At 38.2% G+C, this 22008-nt stretch overlaps 1 protein-coding gene across 1 annotated transcript in view; it reads left to right on the forward strand.

Annotated features, from left to right (window-relative positions):
* Nucleotides 1-21549, forward strand: part of LOC102749407 (catenin alpha-2-like) — a 307303-nt gene extending 285754 nt beyond the window's left edge. Inside the window, exon 5 of the mRNA XM_081797288.1 lies at nucleotides 21197-21549. Within this exon, the coding sequence (XP_081653414.1) occupies nucleotides 21197-21549 (353 nt within the window). The remainder of the gene's footprint in view (nucleotides 1-21196) is intronic.
* Nucleotides 21550-22008: the final 459 nt, after the last annotated feature.

Consider the following 22008-nt stretch of genomic DNA (forward strand, 5'->3'; position numbering starts at 1 on the left):
ATATATATATATATATATATATATATATATATATATATATATAAAATGGAATATTACTCAATAATCAAAAAGAATGAAATCTTGCCATTTGCACTGACTTGGATGGAACTAGAGGGTATTATGCTAAGCAAAATAAGTCAGTCAGAGAAAGACAAATATCATATGATTTCACTCATATGTGGAATTTAAGAAACAAAACAGATGAACATAAGGGAAGCAAAGGAAAAATAAAACGAAAACAGAGAAAGAGAGTGACAGACCATAAGAGACTCTTAACTATAGGAAACAAACTGAGGTATGCTGGAGGGGAGGTGGGTGGGGAATGGGGTAACTGGATGATGGGCATTAAAGAGGGCACTTGATGGAATGGGCACTGGGTGTTATATGCAACTTACGAATCACTAAATTCTACCCCTGAAACTAAGAATACACTATATGTTAATTAAATTGATTTTAAATTAAAAAAAAAATCCATGAAAAGTTAGTTCTGCCTAAGTAAAAATGAAGGACTCTAGTATGGTGATACATGCCTTCAATGAAGAAGAAAATAGCGCCTTGGGAGAAAAGTATTTGTAACATTAAAAAAAAAATAAAGTCTGGTATGGACTGTAAAAAATATATATAATGTAAATTTACTATTTTTTATTATTTTATTTGTCTTTTTAAAGAAATTATTTTCTACCCCTACATCATTATACATATTTCTAAATATTTTTGTAAAACTTTAAGAGTTTTGCTTTTACATTTTTCATTTCCTTTGATTTTTATTTTGTGAATTAAGATCTAGTTTTATTATTTTCCTTTTTCATACTTGGTATTTAGCACCATTTATTGAACAGTCTATCCATCTCCCATTTGTCAAATGTCACATTTACATATATAAGTTGGGCTGTTGTAAAGCTCTCTATTATATTCCATTGGTTAATTTCTCCATGCATACCACTTCAACTTAATTATCATAGAGTATTAATAAATACTGGTATGTGGTGGGGCACAACCTCATTCCTTTTTTTCTTGTTGTTCAGAATCATCTTGGCTATTCTTGATTAGCCCTTTGTTCTTCAATCTATATCTTACTACATGTTGTTAATTTCTTTACAAGAGAACTCTGTTGGGATTTTGATTATAGTTGCATTGAATTTATAGATGAATTTGGAAAGAATTTCCATTTTTAAATACTGAGTCTTAATCATCATTACGGGTATCTCTCCATTTCATCATGTTTTGTTTTTTATATTTCAATAGTTTTATAATTTCCATCATAAAGGTCTTCATCCTTTTTCTCACTTTTATTCCTAGGAATTTCTAGGGTTTGTTGTCTTCTTTTTAAATGGCTATTATGATTAAAAATCTTTAGTGTTCATCTATGTTCTAAACATTTTCTTAATGCATTGGGGACATCATCATAAACATGAGCTGTCATGCTACAACTGGGATTTGGTTACATATCTAAAAAATAACTAATCTAATAGTTCTGGTGGTTGCCTTGGAATTTGTTTTCCCGGGACAGGGACTGACAGGAATTAGCTTTGATATCACGGTCTTTTTTTTTTTTCCCCCGTAGAAGTGGGCTGCAAGTAGATTGTATCACGTGTATTTCCTAGACAGTGACTAAGTACTGAAGAAACCCTTTTTTTCTAAATGATATTTTTTATTTTTCGAAAATCAGCACTTGTTCACATTTACAATCAGCTGCCTTTGATTTAACATTTTTCTCAAAATTATTTGTCATTTCAATTTTACCAGTGTTCCCATGGATAACTTATTTTTTTTTAAGATTTTTATTTATTTATTTGACAGAGAGAGACAGTGAGAGAGGGAATACAAGTAGGGGGAGTGAGAGAGAGAGAGAGAGAAGCAGGCTTCCCGCGGAGCAGGGAGTCCAGTGTGGGGCTCGATGATCACGACCTGAGCCTAAGGCAGACGCTTAACAACTGAGCCACCCAGGCGCCCCGCCATGGATAACTTTGATTAAGTAGTTATCAGGCCTCAAGGTATTTAGAGATAGGCATACTTTAAGTACCATTGACACTATTGTTATCACTTAGCATAGTACCTGACATAAAATAGATATTCAGTAAGAATATCATTCAACAAATATCAGTGGTGTTATCATTGGAATATTAAAGGTAAGTTACAGACATTATGATAGGCCATGTTCTATTTATAAAGAAGTTTTTAGCGTTTGATGTTTACTGGAATTCTAGGCAGAATAACATTAAAAATTCCATCTTTAAGTGATTTGTTTAAAAATCCTATACACTGAATCCATGATGGTTTTGTTTTATTTTCCATTAAGTCAGATGTTTAATATGATTTTATATTTGGAATAGAAATAAAATTTGTAGATAGACTCAATCAGCTAATGTAGGTAGGAAAATGACCAAACGTTTCAGTCATTATTAGGTCTTCCTCAGGGTAACCACCAGCATTACTGAGTATAATGAGCTCCAGGATGTTTTAAAGAATTAGCTTGGCTTGCTCATGTAGGCAACGGAGATTTTACTAGCTTTTGGACAACACCTCCCTCCATGTCTGCCTGTAAATGCTGCAGAGGTCACCTACATTTTCTGTGTGTCCTAGGATAGTGAGGCTCTTAGAGGAGAGACTTAAAGGATATTTGATACTTTACATACTGCAGAACTGCCTCTCTGCCTCACTGACTGTCTCCTCTCATCACCGACTCATGCGGTACAGTATCCACTGCTCACTGCCCCAGTGCCATTTCTAATTGCTGCCATTCCTGATCTCCAGTTTTCCTATTTCTTATTTCCTCTGCTCTCCACCACTTAATGGCTCACTTCCCAGCCTTTTGTAGAGGGATGACTTTTCACAGATTGTTCCTGTCGATCAGAGCATGACAGCCAATTCAAAGCCCATTAGGTTTAATCTTGGGAGTATTAGATGCTCTTGGCAATGTGTCTCTCTTCCTTGGCACTTGGGGAGGCTGCTTTTTCCTCTGAAAATTGGTTACATAATAAACCTGCCTATTTTGGGGTTAGCAGTCATTAGAGAATCTTGAACTTCTGGAAGGCTGATCCCTTGATGACTAAAATTTTATTCTGAGTGTGAATTTAAAAATTTTTTTGAGAGAGAGAGAGGGAACAAGCGTGGAAGTCAGAGAGAGAGGGAGAAGCAGACTCTCTGCCAAGCAGGGAGCCCAATGTGGGGCTCGATCCCAGGACCCTGAGATCACAACCTGAGCCGAAGGCAGATGCTTAATCAACTGAGCCATCCAGGCGCCCCTGAGTGTGAATTTTAATGGCATCTGCTCAAACTCTTGTGGGGCATCTTGGTGGTTGAATAATTTTTTTCGTGCTCGAACCAAAGTTGAGATGTAGAATACATTAAAAATATTTTTTGAATGTAATATTTCTCACAAAGGGGGTACATATGTCTCCTTTTGTGTTAGATTCCTAGAGCTCTTGTCATAAGGTACCACAAACTGAGTAGCTTCAGACAACAGAAATTTATTCTCTCACAGTTCTGGAGGCTATAAGTTCCAATCATGGTGTTGGCAGGGCCATGGTCCCTCTGAAACCTGAAGGGGAGAATCCTTCCTTGTCCCTTCCTAGCTTCTGGTGGATTGCTGGCAATCTTTGGTGTTCCTTGACTTGCAGCTTCAGTATTTCCATCTCTGTTCCATCCTCATATAGTGTTTTCCCTTTGTGTGTCTATACCTTTTCTCTTCCTATGACACCAGTCATATTGGATCAGGACATATTCTAATTCAATATAACCTCATCATAACTTGATTACATCTGCAAAGAGTCTGTCTTTCCAAACAAGGTCACAATCATAGGTACTGGAGGTTAAGTATATGTTTGACATATCTTTAGGGGGGTGAGGCACAATTCAACCCATAACACCATTCACCAATGGACTCTCAATTGAGCATGATGGCTTAGGGATGTAGGTTGGAGATGCATTCTGTTAATTTTTTTTTTTTTTTAGATGTATGTGGGGGGATGTCAGGGAAAAATTTTCTCTCTCCTCCCCATTCATTCATTATCTTCTTATTCCATAGTCCCCACACACTCACCCTTCATAATTTGTTAGAAAATGGGAAGTGGTGTTTAAAAATCATTGTTTGGAAGTACAGTTTATAAATAGTTTTAGTCTATGGGGAAATAACCCAACTCTTCCAAGAGATCTATGCTTTTAGTGTTTAGATCTTTGCAATTTCCATAAGTGGTTGATTTTATTTTTAGAAATTTGCCAAGTTTAAACAAAAAAGAATAATGTTATGCAAAGTGTTATTCCAAGATGTTTGTGATTAGGGCTGATTTTGAATATTCATTATGATAATACTGGACCATGTCCTTTGTATTGATTCGTCCTTTCTCTGCTATCCAGAATGGTGAAAAAATGAGATTCCATTTAAGAGTTAAACTATATTCAGTAAGTAGGTCACTACTTTTAAAAGATTAGAGAAGAAGAAAATGCATTTAATATTATGATTATACTCATGGAGCTCAGTTTAATATTTCATTGAGAATTTAGAAGACTGTATACTATTTAAGATAACTAGAATTACATAGGCTAGCTTTCTACAGCTCAGGGAGATGCAAAACCAGTTGAGATCAGAAGAGCATATAATGGGGTACCTGGGTGGCTCATTAGTTAAGCATCTGACACTTGATTTCTGTTCAGGACATGATCTCAGGGTCCTGGGATGGAGCCCTGCATGGGCTTTGTGCTCGGTAGGGAGTCTGCTACTCTCCTTCTTCTCCCTCTGCTCCTCCCCCAACTTGTGCGCATTCTCTTTCTCTCAAATAAATAAGTACATTTTTTTAAAAAGATTTTATTTATTTGACAGAGAGAGACACAGTGAGAGGGGGAACACAAGCAGGGGGAGTGGGAGAGGGAGAAGAAGACTTCCCGCCGAGCAGGGAGCCCGATGCGGGGCTCGATCCCAGGACCCTGGGATCATGACCTGAGCCGAAGGCAGATGCTTGAGTCCTGAGCCACCCAGGTGCCCCTAAATACATCTTTTACAAAAAGAAGAGCATATACTGACCATGGAAGAAAGAATGTAGGGGTATATTAGGTAAAGAAAGCAGAGCAGGAGTTTGAAAGCAGAAAGGAGAGTGTCATTTTTTAGTAAAAGCTAGGTTTTTGATGCCAGAGTATAGTATAAGCTAAAGTACTAAGAGGCTATGTCTGAATAATGAGTAAAAGAAGAACTGATAGAATTCCTTAAAACGATATATATATATATATATATAATCTGAAGTTCTTTAATTATTTTCTTTAACTTAATTATTAAGTTCTTCAAGATCATTAATTCTGTCACTTAGCACATCTACTGTGTTCTATAATTTTAAACTGTGTATTCATTTTTTATGAAGCCTTACTGAGAGAGTTTTATGCTTCCTTACAAAAAGCATTTTATTTTGCTGATGGGGACCTCAAAACACCACCAACCTCAGTTTTTTAAAATAATTTCTCTGCTCTGGATTTTCTAGCCTATGTAGGTAGTATAAATGGCTTTCCTGCAAACACAAGAGGAGAGTTCTCTGGTTATAAGCTGTCATTATCATTTATAAATAAAACCATCTGTTTGTTTGTTTTTTCTGGGGTGGAACAGACAAGTTTCTTTACTATTTCTCTTTGTTGGAGGACAAATTTTTTTTCTAGTTAATATTTTCACTGATGTAGCACTTTAAGATTATAAATTTTACTTTGCATGGATAACATTACAGTTCCACTCCTTCTGAAGGTTAAGACCTCCTGTCCCATATGTGGCCATTAAAAATCTATCTTCTTAGTTACTGAGATTGCAAATAACTCTAGGATGGTTGATGTTTCAGAATCAGTTTACCATTTTTATTTCAAGTTTGCTAAGTTTTCTCTCTCTCTCTGTCTCTCTCTCTCTTTCTTTCACCCTTGCCCTTCCTTTCTTTTCCTTTTCCCTTTCCTTTTCCTTTTCCTTTCTTCCTGTCTTTCCTCCTCTTTCTTTCTTTTTTCTTCTTTCTTTCTTTCTTTCTTTCTTTCTTTCTTTCTTTCTTTCTTTCTTTCTTTCTTTCTTTTTCTTTCTTTCTTCCCTCTGTCTATCTTTCTGTCTGTCTTTGGCTCAGGGATTGCCCTTCCATTTATACAGATATTTGCTATGTTACATGCATTTCCAGGTGTCTTGGAGAAATATTTCATGCTATGCAGTCTCTCACCACCTCTTATTTAATCTTTTATATAATAATACTCCATCTGTGACATGGGATACTATTTTCATTTTACTGATGAGTCTTAGAAAGGTTAAATAACGTGCACAAGGTAACACAAGGTAAAAATTGTCAGAACTGGGACTGAAGCTCAAGAAGTCTGAGCCTAGGTTCTTCACTGGTATGTTCTCAGAGGAAGAAACAGATGATTTTAAGAGCTTGTCATACTGATAATTTTGTTACTTAACTTTTTGCTAGAATAATATTAATACTATTATTAGCCTAAATTTCAATTGGGCCCCAAGTTCTTATTAAAACGATCTTGTAGATGATATCCAGTTAATAGTGAGAAATGCTAAATCTATATTTTTGAGATGGTGACAATTCAAAGTGATTAATCCCATCTGTCATGTGATGGCATATTAGTTCTTTTTGTTGCTTCTTTTGATCTATTGGGCATACATTTGCATAATAGATGCAAAGCAAACTAACATTTGTAGGTGATGATTGGTTTCTATTCTGCTATAAGGTGTGCTTGCTTTTGAAAACAGTATGTCATATTTGCATGCACAATGACTCGTCCTTTAAATATGTCTACAGTCTTAAGAGACGTTGACAGGAGCATCACAGTGCAAAACTTTTTGCCCATAGACCCTTGGCTTAGAGTTTCAAGGTTACTGAGATCCCATACTTTTAAGTCCAGCAATCTTATCAAATTCTAGGACTGAGGCTGACTAGGTAGGTGTGTGAACTTGGACAAGTTTAATAAACCTTTCTAAACTAAGCCATGGTCTCTTTTATCTTTGAAATGGAGCTGTTGTCCATCTCATTGTGAGATCATATATTTAGAGTGCTTATCACTGTGCATGATATTTATTTTATAAATAACAGCTATTAGTGGGGTTTTGTGGGGCTTTTTGCATTATAGTATCCAAAATTGGAAGGGGTCATTGAGATTATTTAGCCATCTATTCTTCTTTTTTTTTTTAAAGATTTTATTTATTTATCTGAGAGAGAGAATGGGAGACAGAGAGCATGAGAGGGGGAGGATCAGAGGGAGAAGCAGACTCCCTGCTGAGCAGGCAGTCCGATGTGGGACTCGATCCCGGGACTCCAGGATCATGACCCGAGCTGAAGGCAGTTGCTTAACCAACTGAGCCACCCAGGCGCCCCTAGCCATCTATTCTTAAGTCTCTCTGGAAAAGGAAAGTGAGTTAAAGGTACTAGAACTGAGGGAGCAACATTACTTAACATTGAAGAGATCCACACAGAGTAGGGCAGAATAGATTTTTGCAATGGTACCATCTTTGGAAATGATTTCTAGCTGCATCTGTTGATTATCAAAAATATTAGGTTTGGGGATTCTCATATGTAATTATAATGTGTGGCATATGAAATAAAAAGAAGGCTTAAGGCTAAATTCTATAAATGGTTCCATTTACTGGTTTTGCCAGCTCTCTATGCCAAAGCCTTGACTGGAGTATTTAAATTTTTTTTTTTTTAAAGATTTTATTTATTTATTTGAGAGAGAGAGAGAGAGCACATGAGAGGGGGGAGGGTCAGAGGGAGAAGCAGACTACCCGCTGAGCAGGGAGCCCGATGCGGGACTCGATCCCGGGACTCCAGGATCATGACCTGAGCCGAAGGCAGTCGCTTAACCAACTGAGCCACCCAGGCACCCCTGGAGTATTTAAATTTATGTGATATGTGTGTGCATGCTCATTCATTTATACCAAAAAAAGATTCTTTAACTTGGAACTGTGTGAAGAAAACAATTGGATCTATTAAAAGTCACTGAATCTGCACTCTGTCCTGGAGTTATGTTGACTACCCCTCATTTATATAGGGCATCCCATAAAGGATGCAGGTGGATTTATATGGACCTATTTTCCACCTTAGTAACAGTCTTGGACAAGTGTGACTGGGTGGTGACCTCTCTGCAGGCATGGACCAATCAACCTAGGCCGCCATTGTCCCTTGTCCAGTGTGCCAGGATGCCTACTTCTTACTTCATGGCTTGTATACTATCTGAAGGTGGTTTAGAATTGTGCTTGTTAAACCCAGGTACTGTTCAGTAGTGTTTCTCTGTCTCTATAATGAGTTTACTGCATCTACAGATTTTTGACATCTGCATTTCCTTCCCCAGCTTTTCCTAAACTCCTTTTGGCGAGAAAAGCCACTTGCTGTTCAATATAGGGATTGAAAATGAACTCTCCTTCATTGTTCAAAACCAGTTCCCATATACCCATAGACACCTCCCAGCAGTGCCCCAGGGCAATTGCTACTCAGTCTTTCCGTCTAGTAATATGTAAGTGATGTAAGAATTAACCAACCATGTGTATTTGCTTTAAAAATCCATGTTAGTGTATTAATCCTTATTATGCTGTCTTACGGAGTGGAATACTAACATCAGCATGAACAGAATAGTCTCTCCCTACAGACAGACCTCCATGGGAGGTTAAATTATACTCCCAATATGAGTTCATTAATTTGTAGTCAGAAATACGTTTACCGAGGGACTGTGCACCTTCATTCACTGGCAAGTGTGTACGGTGCAATTTTCAAGTCATTCATCATGATTTTTCTACTTTTACTTTAAAAGAAATTAACACTAAGAAGCACAGAACGGCCTCCCACCCCCCCTTTCCCTGGGAACAGCCTTCACAAGGCAGAAAAATTTTGAGACTGGCAAGAGAATCTGAGAATGGCTCCAATTATTAACACAACATAGAGTGTCCAAAAAGTCTGGAAATGCAGAGAAGAGTATATTTATTCTACTTTTTTTCCAGTTTAACAATTGAATCATTGCTTTAAATTTTATGTACTTTATAAGAAATAATGTCTGGAGGGGTGCCTGGGTGGCTCAGTTGGTTAAGCATCTGACTCTTGATTTTGGCTCAAGTCACCATCTCAGAGTCCTCAGATTGAGCCCCGCATCGGGCTCCACACTCAGTGGGAAGTCTGCTTAAGATTCTCTCTCTTGCTCCCTCTGCCCCTCCCCCAACCTCGCACGCACTTGCACACACACGCTCTCTCTCTCAAATAAATAAATCTTTAAAAAATAGTGTCTGGAAGTTGAAGAAAAAATATTGAGCATGTTATTTGAAAATATAACTAGCATACTTAAAAAAATGTCCTATATTTCCTTTCATTTTGCATACCCTACATTATTTTGACTGAGTTGGTGGATCTTGTTTTCAGTGGAAGGAGAGAAAAGGTTAAAATTCACTGACTTTCTATAATCTTCATTCTTTCATTTCTCTCCTTACAGTTCCCTCCAGTTTCATGAAACTGGTGTGGTAAGATGGGGTCTCTTTCCTTTGGAAATCTTAATAGAAAACTGAATCAGCCCAGGAGAATGGAGTTTTTAAACCCCTTAAGCCCACTTTTCATTTAGGGCTTGATGTCAAGAGGTTAAAAAGGCCCTGAAATCTCACTGTGACCCAGACCTGCTCAATATGGGGCCGAGGAATTAATGATGAAGAGTGTGTTTATCTGCATCATCCTCATTTATATTCTTTGTTCTTTAGCGCTCTAGCAGGGATTTCGGGGAGGACATTGGCAGTGACTGGCTGTCTCTGCCAGTTCTTAGAGTTAAGGCTAAGAGCTACTCATTGGAGGGCTAGAGAAAGAAAAACTTAACTTAATCTCTATCTCACACACATAGATACATGGATGGATAGACGGGTGGATGGATGGAGAGATAAGTAGATAGACATACAGAAACATAGATATATATGCACATACACGAATACTTTTTGGCCACCTTTACTTGTTATTATAGCTGACTAAGCATCCTCTATACACTCATGATTCCCAACTTCCTAGAATGAAACTTCTTCTTTCTTATATTTCCAAATGCCTACTCAGTTGGCATTTCTCTGCAGATGTTCTACAGATGATCCTTGTTAGTTCAGAAAAAAATCAGGTTGCAGGTAAGTAGAGGGCAGGAATTGTGACTTCATCTTGAATATCTAGAAACCTGGCAAGTGCCTGACACAGAGCAGGTACTGAATAAATGCTTGTTGAATGAATAAAAAGATGAATGAAATAAAAATAATTCCTTATACACTTTGTACACAAACACACATTTACAGATATAATCATATAACCAACCCTACCAATTAAGGCAGTATGGACAGGACTGTCACTCTCTTATATCTACTAGTCCCCCAGATTTCCCTTAAGGCTGCATGCCACCCTGTTGGGATATTTTGTTTGTTTATTAGGTTTGTTATAACCTTATTTCACTTACTTTAAAAATGTACTCTTGAGTTGGAAAGAGAGAAGCCTGTCTGAGACTGCTATGACCTTAGTGAGAAGCTATTGATCATGGAAGTGAAGAAAGCTTTGATTAGCACATTTTGGCAATTTGGTGTTTTTTTTTTTTTTTTTAAGATTTTGAATTACTTTAAATCAATTTTGTTCATTACCTATTGCTGGATCCTGCTGAACAAATATATTTTCGTTAGGGGTGTTTTATTACAATTGATATACTGATGTTGATTTAGATGTGGTTTCTTCCTTGAGCCCTCTTAATATAGGAACCAAAATGATGATGACATGGGTGCCTCCTGTCAGTTCAGTAAAGAAGACTCATGGCTATAATCATATTTAACAAACTGCCATTTCTCTATGATGGCTGGAAAATCAATGGCAGTTCAGCAATTAAGGCAAAGACTACCGTTTAAATCTTAGAATCTGATCATTCTGTTTTTTCATCCTCAAACCAGTGAAGACAATCAGTTTTTTCCATGTTGTATTTTTTTTTTTTTTTTTTTTAGATTTTATTTATTTATTTGACAGAGAGAGACACAGCGAGAGAGGGAATACAAGCAGGGGGAGTGGGAGAGGGAGAAGCAGGCTTCCCGCCGAGCAGGGAGCCTGATGCGGGGATCGATCCCAGGACCCTGGATCATGACCTGAGCCAAAGGCAAGCGCTTAACAGCTGAGCCACCCAGGCGCCCCTCCATGTTGTATTTTAAAATATATTTTAATCGAGCTGTAAATTTATAGCATTGTTTACCAGATTCATAATACCAATTACTTGGAACCTTGTTTGTTTGGCTTCTAATTTTGAACTGTGTGGTAGAGTTTTCTATCCTTAGTCTACTTTTCTCATTATGAGGATTGTTACTGTGTTTTGTTTAGCCAAAGACTACTTTACAAAAGTTAAGTTGGTTTGTTATTTTACAGCATAGCAATTGAAGCATAGTTTATTTTTCTGTAGGCTGTAAGATGCAAATTATATAATGTGCCTTTTTTATACTTCCCATTGCTTTTCTTTGTGTTTATATTTTAGCTGATATGAAATCAGTGATGCAAGTATTATTTCATTGTACTAATGATAATTTTGAGGTACCTCAAAATTGAAACTAGAGACTTAAAGATATATTTGCACATAAGCATAGTATCAAGACATCCAAACTGGTATAGATAGGCTTAAATTATATGGACTAACTTGGAAGACAGTCAGTTGTGAATTTTTGAAACCCTATGAAAAACAGAATGCATCTAAAGAAATATACCACAGTAGTAAATTGCAGTGAATCCAAACTCAGAGTCAAGAGAGCCAGCTGCTGGTCTGGACTCTGACTTTAGTGCACCGTGTGACCTTGAGCAAGCCATGTAAGTTTCTTGAGACTTGTCTTCTTCCATCTGAAATTGAGGAACTGGGCTCCACCAGTGAACTTACATTCAGTATCTTTCAAATATATGTAGTAATTTAGATCCTGAAATAGATCAGAGTGACTAGTTATCAATTACTATCTTTCTTACTAATTGTTTTCACAAATTGCCAAAAACCAGGTTTATCCTCTCTAGAGCTGATTGGCAACACCTTTCATGCTTACACTATTAATTTGCTTCAAAGGTCATGTACAAACAAATTATCCTGACTTGAATGACTAGTTAGTAGGTATTTAACATTTGGAAAACTGTGGGGAGTTATTTGTTCATTTATTTATATTAGTTGTTCTTTTCATAATCTGAATGCAGCATTAGTTCTTGGGCAAGGGCTGATGAATGTTTGCTTTGACATTTCCCTTCTCTTTAAAGGACATTTAAAATTTTTTTTCCTAATATTTATCCTATTGAGAAGGGGGTTGTATTTTTAGGTATGGTTCAGAAGAATGTATCAAAGACCAAGTAGTTGAAAAAATAATTTTAATAATTAGAGTGTTCTCAAATTGGGTGTCTTCTTAGGGAGGCAGAGGGATTTCTGTCCTAGAGGTCACACCTGGATTTTGCGTCTTCTAAGATTTAGGCTGCATCATGTCCTCTCAGGTATTCTTAAGTTCTGGTATTTGGACATTAAATCCCTCCCTCCACCTCCTTAGTCTACAGTTCCTTACACAGCCTCTTAATTAGCAAGAAGAAACAGAAATGTCCTCTACATTTCCCTGTTGAAATGTGGAGCCTGCTGGCATTTTTGATGATCATGCTATCTCTCCTGTCCATTCTAGAGGCCAGTTATGGTATTCTTCCTTTCCTTATCACACGGAAGGTTTTTGAAATCACAGTTCAACTACCAAGTACTGTATCAGTCCATTGACATTTCCGTGGGTTTTGATTTGTGGTCATGGTTGTAGGAGAATAAAGACACTGACCAATAGAAACATTTATTGACTTAAGAATATGAGTAAGTCCGCAATATGCTTTCTATACAGACACTTGCATTACATATACAGGGTTATTGAAATTTTGGTTTTACACAAAAAATAATTTATTAGCTGCTTATTTGCTTTACAAACCAACTTACAAGAGGCCTTCTTTAATTATATATTTGATATAGTACACATATTTCAGAAACAAATTTACTGTACAGTGAAATTTACATGTTCATCAATTTCTTTTTCCTATGTTTTATAAAAATATCAAGTGACTCTGGGTTCAATACTGATCCTCCATACTCCATTTTTCTCTTAAGCTTAACACATCACTGTTCAATATTTCCAAGTTTATGGTCTTTCACTGCATTTGAGCCCAAGACAATAATCACATTTTTGTGGAATATGGCTCTTGCTATATTTAGCAGGTCCTTGCAAAGGTCTCATTTGTGAAGTGTGCCATATTGTAGCATGATAATCTTTCTGGCTACAACAATGCAAAATTACCCTACACCTCTCCTCCCTACCCAGGAAAAGGCTACAGCTGAAATAATTAAAATCCATACGCTTAATGATCTGTGCCTTCTGCAGGGTGGCACATTTACTGTCTCTAACGATGTTTAATAGCTCATAACATTCAATACACTTAATCATCAATTACTGGCATTTGTAGTACTTTTGCATACAGAACATATCCTGATGGGGGAAAATTGCATTGGAACAGACTCAATTACCCACCTTGAAAAAAAAGGACACTGGGCCAGACTGAATGCAGATGCATGGTTGTCTTTGGAGCTGCTCAAGCCACTGAGGCAGGACTGTAACAAGGCCATGTGGTTAGTTCAGATTTTGTTAGGTGAGGAGGAAGTTTCAATTTGCTTGTGTCACACTGCACTTTGTTGGTCTCTCAGCCACTTCGCGATTATCCCTGATTGGGATGTCAGGTAACTGGGATGCTGGCCCGAGCCAGCCACCTGACCTCCCACAGGTCAATCACCACTGAGTTTCTGTGTCTTTATATGGAAGGTGAGAGTGAGGTGCTAGACAAGCCTGGAGAGATCCTACCCAGATCAGAAATTCTCCAGTCTCACAGTCACTTCATGGACAATGGAACCATCAGCCTTCTGTCATTTTCCATGTAATTTCTTATTTGTTCAGAGTTGCTTGGAAAAACGAAGAAAGATAAAGAGCCCATGGAGTCCACTGCCTTTGGTAGAATGATAAAAAAGCAGAATTCTCATAATAATTACATGGTTTTGATGTAGTTTGTGTGGTGTACCTACTTTATATATATATATATATGTAAATATGTACAGTATGCAATATATATAAATATTTATTCATCATGTTAATTATTTTAATTACTTGTTTGTTTAATATTATAATTGACTATATTATTATAACATGTATTTATATTTTGTATTTGATATTATAATTATATATTAATTATTAATATATAATTGTTATAATTATTAGTGATCATAGCATGCATAATTATATTTAGATGCATATAAGGCTTTGTTTACATATTTAGGCCAAAGATTATTTTGCTTCTGGTAACAGAAGGACATGAACTGTGCCAGCACTTCTGCTGATGCTCGGTGCTGGAAGTGACAGGATCTGCAGGAGGTAGCTTATTTTAATGCAGAGTTTGCTTGAGAAAATAACATGATTTCATCATCTCTGAGCCTCCGAGAAAAATTCTGATTGTCGACCTTTCCTCCTAATCATGGATTTGAGTCATAACCACCCTGGGGTGAAATGCACACATTGCTCTCTCAAGTTCTTGATTGTTTCCAAAAAAGTTTTAAGACTTTTTCCCTGTTGATAGCAAATGCTTATGTGGGCAAAGCAAAGGAGAAGCAAAGGTGTTGCAACTTCCACTATCACCTGCCTTTCTCAAACGTTACAGCTTCTCTGGGGCTGGCTGAAAAAAAAAAGTGGAAGAAAATATTCATATTATGGCACTGATAAATTCATAGCATTCAGGATTTTGTCCTTCTTACTTCAGCAACAGTTGGATATGTTTTATTTATTTATTTAAATATTTATTTATTTACTTATTTGAGAGAGAGTGGGCATGAGAGCTGAGGGAGGGAGAGGGAGAGAGAGAACCTCAAGCAGACTCCCCGCTGAGCACAGAGCCCAACGCGAGGCTTGATCTCAAGACCCTGAGATCATGACCTGAGCCAAAATCAAGAGTCAGATGCTTAATCGACTGAGCTGCTAGGTGCCCGAGGATATTTTTTAAAACGTAAAGTTCCAGGCCTGCCATTCTTTGCTCTTCCCAACATTCATTGAGTGACTCTAGCCAGTCAAATGTAGGTTAAGTGCTAGGAATAAAGAAATCAATATGCTACAGTTATGGTTTATACCCTGACTAAGCTTATAGTCTTGGCAAAGGGTTGAAGACTCAAATGTATGCAGCATAGGCAGTCATAAATCAGCCCCAAGAAGAGACAATAGGGAGTGGTAGAGCCTGGAAATAATTGGAGAAATGTCTTTATTTAGTTCTTCCCTCTCACCCCCATCCTTCCTTCCTTCCTTTCTTCTTCATAATACTCTGCTAACTAAATAAAATAGTGTACTAATCTTCAACTCATAATACAGATCCAGATGGAAATGTATAAACAAATACTTTTAGTAAGAAGTAAGTGGAATCTTAAAAGTTATTTCTAAATCACAGTTGTTAATAGCACAGACCCTAGAGCCAGCGTGGCTTTGAATGCTGGCGCCACCGTTCACCAGCTGTTTGACCTTAGGCAAGTAATCTTCTTTTGCTCTCTTCAGTTCCCTCAGGTGTAAATGGTGGCAATGCAAGTATTTACTCCATCAGGTTCTGTTGAGCAGTAATTGAGTTATAATGTATAAAGCTCTTCAAATAGAACTTGGCACACCATGAGCTCTAAATAAAAGAGACTGTTCTTAGTAGGAAAGAGACAAGACAGCACATGTTAAGATATTAAGTCTGAATAGACACAACCTGATAGAATCTTAAAATGGAAGGAATCCTGAGTCACCTTATGGGCACCATCTACTTGCTGCTGGAATAAGCCCAGAAGAGACTGTTCCTCAGTGTTTACTCATGCAGTTAGTTCAACTCATCCTTTCCTGTACGACGGCCAACTCTGGATGATTTTATCAAGGGAGTGCTCACCTTTGTTTTCAAAAAAGGAGCCAAGAGACATAGTGTAATGTATCAAGATCTCTTCTGGTAACATTGTAACTTCCATGGTGTTCTCTACATTGACCGTTCTGGTGTTTTTGTTTGTTTGTTTGTTTTGTTTGTTTTTTAAATTGGAAGATCTAATTGGCTTTATTAAGCAATTCATGAATTGGGCAGCATCCCATTTAGCAAATAGAGAAATGCTCCTCACATTGACCATTCATTTAGCATTTCATTTGCTTTATCTCAAATGAAGATATATATTTCCCACCATGCTTCAAAAATGAGCTAACCACAGCAGTAAATTGTTTTTAAGCACTGCATTGCTTTACAGATTCTACAACATAATCAAAATGATAAAACATTCAGAAGATGTGCACTGTCCACTCAGTTATCATTTAAAAATTCTGTTGCGTCTATTCCTTAACTGTCTCTGTGTGTGGCTCAATGGAGATGTACAGTTTGGGGAACAGAACTAGCCAAGAGTTTGTGAAGCAGTGGTCAGGTATTAGACCTCACTAAACTTTCTTCTCTTAAAATATATTGCATTTTTTCCATTGCTGTAGAGGATCCATTTCTCAGGATCTTTTAAGATTTGTACCTCAAGGAAAATATATGTGAAAAAGGTTCTGAGGAAGCCTAGGTTATTGGGAAAAGGGAACAAATCATAGCTAAGAGGGTTAGAACTTTTTTTTTTTTAAGATTTTATTTATTTATTTATTTGAGAGAGAGAGAATGAGAGAGAGCACATGAGAGAGGGGAGGGTCAGAGGGAGAAGCAGACTCCCCGCCGAGCAGGAAGCCCGATGTGGGACTCGATCCCGGGACTCCAGGATCATGACCTGAGCCGAAGGCAGTCGCCCAACCAACTGAGCCACCCAGGCGCCCGAGGGTTAGAACTTTTTGCTCTCTACCTCTCATCTTCTCTAGGAATTCTACAATGGGAAAACATCAAGAACATGAACCATCAATATATGCTAGATACTTTATGCAATTAGACAAAGAAAAATCTATGTAATTAAAGGAGAATTTATATAACTAGACAAAAGAGAATATGCAGTTTTAGATATTACATATGATAAATGCTGGTTAAACATATAGGCATAGAGAACTTTCTGGAAGACAGCTTAACACTCTCTGAACCTAGCTTTTCATCATACCCTCCCCCCCCGACTTCTCACAGTTTTCCCATAGTTCATTTATCAAGTATTTAAAGAGAGCTTCTGTTGCATGCAGGCTCCCCCTTCAAAGGATGCACTACATGGTATTCATGCCATTTTGGTTCATAATCTGCTTCCAAAAAGACTTTTCTACTCCTGAGACTCTGTCCTCTGCATGTTATCCCTCTCTTCTCTGTATTATTACCATCCTGCATCATTCCACATTTGAGTGGATATTACCTCAAGCTTATGTACAATTATCTGTCCATCCCCCCATGCTGCCACACTGGCATAGGAACCAGAACAAGCACCAATTTGAAAGCCAAGCAGTGGGACCATTTGGGAGGGGAGTCATTTTCTGCCTCAAAACAGTAAATATTTTTATTGGGCAGATGTTTTCTTGCTTCTAAATTATTTTGTATGCAGGAGTGGAATCAACCAACAAAAAGCACTTCCAAACATTTAACCAGGAGTTCATGAGCTGTTCTTGTCACGGAAAGGACACAGCGATGGTGGTAGCAGTAGTATTAATGACAATAATGAGTAAGCCTTGCGCTGGGGGCTTTGACTGCATCACCTCTAACCTTTAACCCTAATGGCAGTCCACAAGGCTGCTCTCATTATTTTGGCCCCATGTTTTGCAGTTGAGGTGACTGAAACACAAAGGTTGAATAATCCTCAAGTCTAATTTTTGGTAATGTTTGGTGTGGTTTGTGATTTTAAAGATTACTTATCTTTTAATCTATGACTTAATATATCCATATATAGTTTTTAGAACAATACTTATATAATAAACCTTTATATAAAAATGCTGTGTGCATATTAATTGCTATTATTTCCCTTTGGTCACTTATTTGGAGATGTTAATTTTTATTCTTTCCAGCAGGTGGTAAGTGGCTTGAGGAGACCAAAGACTTTACTAGAGACACCCTGCTCAGAGCTTAGGTCCATATCAAGTAATTGAGATTGAACACAATGGTATATATAAAAGAAACAGGCAGATCTCTTTCCCCTCTTCATTGATCCCTTCCATCTCCTACACATGCATGCTGTTTCTTAGCTAAATATTTTAGTCTTACAGAAAAAGCAGTTCCCTGGGAAAAGAGCTAATTTTATCCTGATAAACTCGCTTATCATTGCATAATATAGATTTCCATTTTAATTCAGTAATCTTAAAACTACAGGGATATAAAATGCATTAAAGTTGTAGTTGACTTCAGATTGCTTTTCCTTTAAAATCTTTAACAACATGAAATCATTTGTACCTGCTTAAAATGAGTTTTTAGTTGTAATTTAAATTGAATTAAATCATCTTCTATTTATCTTAGAATAATCTCACAATTTAGCATGAGATTTCCATTTGCAGAATCACATTTACTAATGTGGGTCTCTCTCCTTCTCTCAACCTCTACCCTTCCCCCCCCCCGCCCCTCCCCTTTCACGGACATCTCCAGAGTCCCTTCCTGGGGTGCCTGTTTTGCGTGGGGGGGGGGTGTCCCCAGGTCAGTGAGCTGCACCTGACAGCTTTATGCTGCTGTGTGTTACTCCTAGTTTTGAAGCAGTATTGCTGACCGAATGGCCAGCACCTGGATTAAGTGGCATTATACTGACCTTCTATATAAAAACCTGACCTTGAATATTAGTTTCATTAGGCATGGTTCCTCCACATGCTGAGCGGTGCAACTGGGCTCGCCTCCCAGGGTCCTTTGTGTACAGAGTAGCCCTACCTGAGTGACCTACTGTTACTGTGGCTCATATACCAGTTTAACTTGCAGAATTTGGGATCAACCATGTAGTTCACTAGGTTTATATGCAGAATAAATCTCTGCTTTCCTTGAGTAAGTAGATTGATTCCACAGCAGCTGCTCCACCCATTAATACCATATGCAGATATGTCCATCTTTAGCTGTAGTGACCTTCTCCATATTTCATTCGATTCACCTACCATTGTGAATGTTATTTCCCGCTGCGCGACGCAGAGTGAGAATGAGCTGGTTTTCTCCCCACGGCATGGATATCTGCCAATGAGTCCTTTTTTTTCAGGGTTCGGGGGATGAGGAGATTTATGTAATCCTGTTGTAGCAAGGGTGGGACACCTGAATTAAATATGTATTTCCTAATTGCCAGCCTCCATCTTAAAGTTTATTTAGTCCTGGAGGGCCAGACATCTTGGAAATTCACCTTTGTGAATTTGTGCCTGTCCGGTAATGGATTGTTACATTTCTCCCAAGCTGTTATATATCAAGCTATTTGTTTGTGTCTAGGCACTGGGACTAAGCTGGTTGGCTATATAATATGCTTATTGTAGATGGTAGCTTCTTTTAAAAATCTAACAGCGCACTCTATTTCCTGACACACCCTCATTTCCCAAGCATGAAAAGTATCCCTTCGAGGGTTTAAGTAACTATAACACTGAGTGAATTACATTATATTCTGATCTGCTTGTGAAATGGTAAGAGGTGTTATTTTTTTTTTTCTTTTGTATCTTAGGATAAATTACAGGATGCCCAGTGTTTCAATGGTACAATTGACTTTATTTAAATGAGCTGGGTTTTGATTAACAGATGAGAAATAACCATTTCTATAAATGAAATATTGAACGAATTGTTTTACCCTAAATTAAATAATTGGTCATATTAACACTGTTCTTCAAGTTTACTGACAAAGCTTTTATTGCCACTGTGTATGCTCTGCTCTGCGAAGCTTCATTATGCTGCTTCCCAGGCCTTTCGACCCCCGGTGATACACCCAGTCCACTGATATGGGACATGTGTCATCCTAGTCATCAATCCCCTTTGCTTCCCACTCCTGGGTCCCTTTGTACAAATACTTAGTATTCACCAACCATTCCACCTTCTTTCCGGTCTCCACCTCTTGTTAGTCCCTAAATCCGGTCTTTCTCTAATACAAATCTCATTAATATTCCCTTCCTCTCTGTATCCCGTTTCTATTTCCCTGGTCCATCAGGCCCTCGTTATTGCTCCTCTCAGACTCTAATGCCCTTGCCCTAATGACTTGTGTCTCTGCCCTTAGCTTATCTCCCTCAGTTTATTTTATGAAATGTAGCCAAAATAAAAATCTATTAATGTCACTTCCCTCCCTGCTGAGGACCCCGTTTGGATCTCTTTCATAGCTTCCTAAACACCACCACCTCTCCTCTGTACCCCTTCCTCACTGTGCCTCCCACGTGACTGTAGTTCCTCACACTCAGTATCCTGCTCCAGCGTTCAGAGCCTCACATGGCATCCACCCTGCCAGGGGTGCTCCTCCCACCGCTGTCTTTCTGGGGAATACCTCTTCGTTCTTCAAAGCCCATCAAAGTTGACAGCTTCTCCCAGCCTCACACTAAATAAGTAAATCACTCCCCCTTCTTTGTCTACATGCTTAATCGTATGTGTATTGTGATATGTAGTCATACATACTATGAATATGTATTTACATCATGTTCCCTTATTAGATGGTGAACCCCTTGAGACTAGGGTGTCCTCAGTCACCTTTGTAATTCCGGAGCTTAATAATATCTGACATAGTATGGGTTTGTTGAATTGGTTCAATTCTCCTATAAATGTTCTCTCTATTAGAGAATAGCTTCTTAGCAGAGTATTAAAAGAGTACATTTGGGTATCTCTGTAGTCTATTATTGTCTGATCAGTTCAATTAAGAGTACACTGTTAATGAGGCCAGGGTTTTAGTTTCATTCCTCTGTGGAGCACTTTACGTTGTACCTCAACTGTCAGTAAGCTTCACTAGCTGCCTAGTAAATCCCATTGCTTCCAAGGGAAATGGAAAGTGACAATGATTAAGGTCAGGGCAAATTCATCTCAACTATTAGACAAATGGAATTGAATATATTCCTTATTGATGTTTAAAGCACAATTTCACACTTCTGTGTGAAATGAACACCTTATTTTGTCCACAGCCCCTGTCCAACATGCACTGATGCATTTGCCTTGAAAGGTGGGCTGTGATGGAGGTGGCAGGAGGACTTCTGTTCATGGCGGGTTTTACAATAGGAACAATAATCATCCATGCACAGATCTTTATGATTGCTAGCCTCTGAGCTTCCCGTCCACCCACATGCCTCTCTGTCTTTGTCTTCCAGGCGAGACAATGCGCATCGCCTCTTCAGAGTTTGCTGATGACCCGTGCTCATCGGTGAAGCGTGGCACCATGGTGCGGGCGGCGAGGGCTTTGCTCTCAGCTGTAACACGCTTACTCATCCTGGCAGACATGGCGGATGTCATGAGACTTTTATCTCATCTGAAAATTGTACGTATGTGGAACTTATCAAAACTTTGCTTTGGGGGGGTGGCAATACTGACTAAGTATATTGGAGCTCGGAACTGCTCTAATGATGTTTCATTGCTTACCAGCATGCTTACTCACCCAAGTGGCATACCCCCCAATTTTTCTAATGCTAAAATTATATTCAATAATATACTCAAAAAGTTATAGAGGATTCACTTGAGTTTGGATCCCTCCCTTACTTCTCGGAGTGCAAAACTATATTCTTTTAGGCTGCAGAGGCTGAGCATGGTGGACCTGCCTTGGCCCTATCTTGAGATTCAGATTAGTGCTGCTCCATGTGGTAATTCAGAGGAGGTCAGCTCTTCTGGTTAGCTGGCCAAATGACCACCTATGCCCACCTTAATATGGATCATGTGTTGAATTACATTTTGTTACCTGCTCCAGCCTTGCACTTTTGTAGAATTAGGGACTTTGAACGTACTTTAGTCTGGCAATAAAGAGCCCTGTCTACACATCTCTTGGCTAAGGTCAATCTTGTTGCACCAAGCCTAGCATCTAACATAACTGGGCAGTTACATGTCCTACTAACCCATAGACCCCTATTATAAGTGCCTCGCTTGTCATAGTTCCTTGGTTTCTTTCAGCATTTTTGTTTCGTGATGGAAG

Source organism: Leptonychotes weddellii, chromosome 10 (assembly GCF_054177405.1).
Source record: "Leptonychotes weddellii isolate Sample4059 chromosome 10, ASM5417740v2, whole genome shotgun sequence".
Lineage (NCBI taxonomy): Eukaryota > Metazoa > Chordata > Mammalia > Carnivora > Phocidae > Leptonychotes > Leptonychotes weddellii.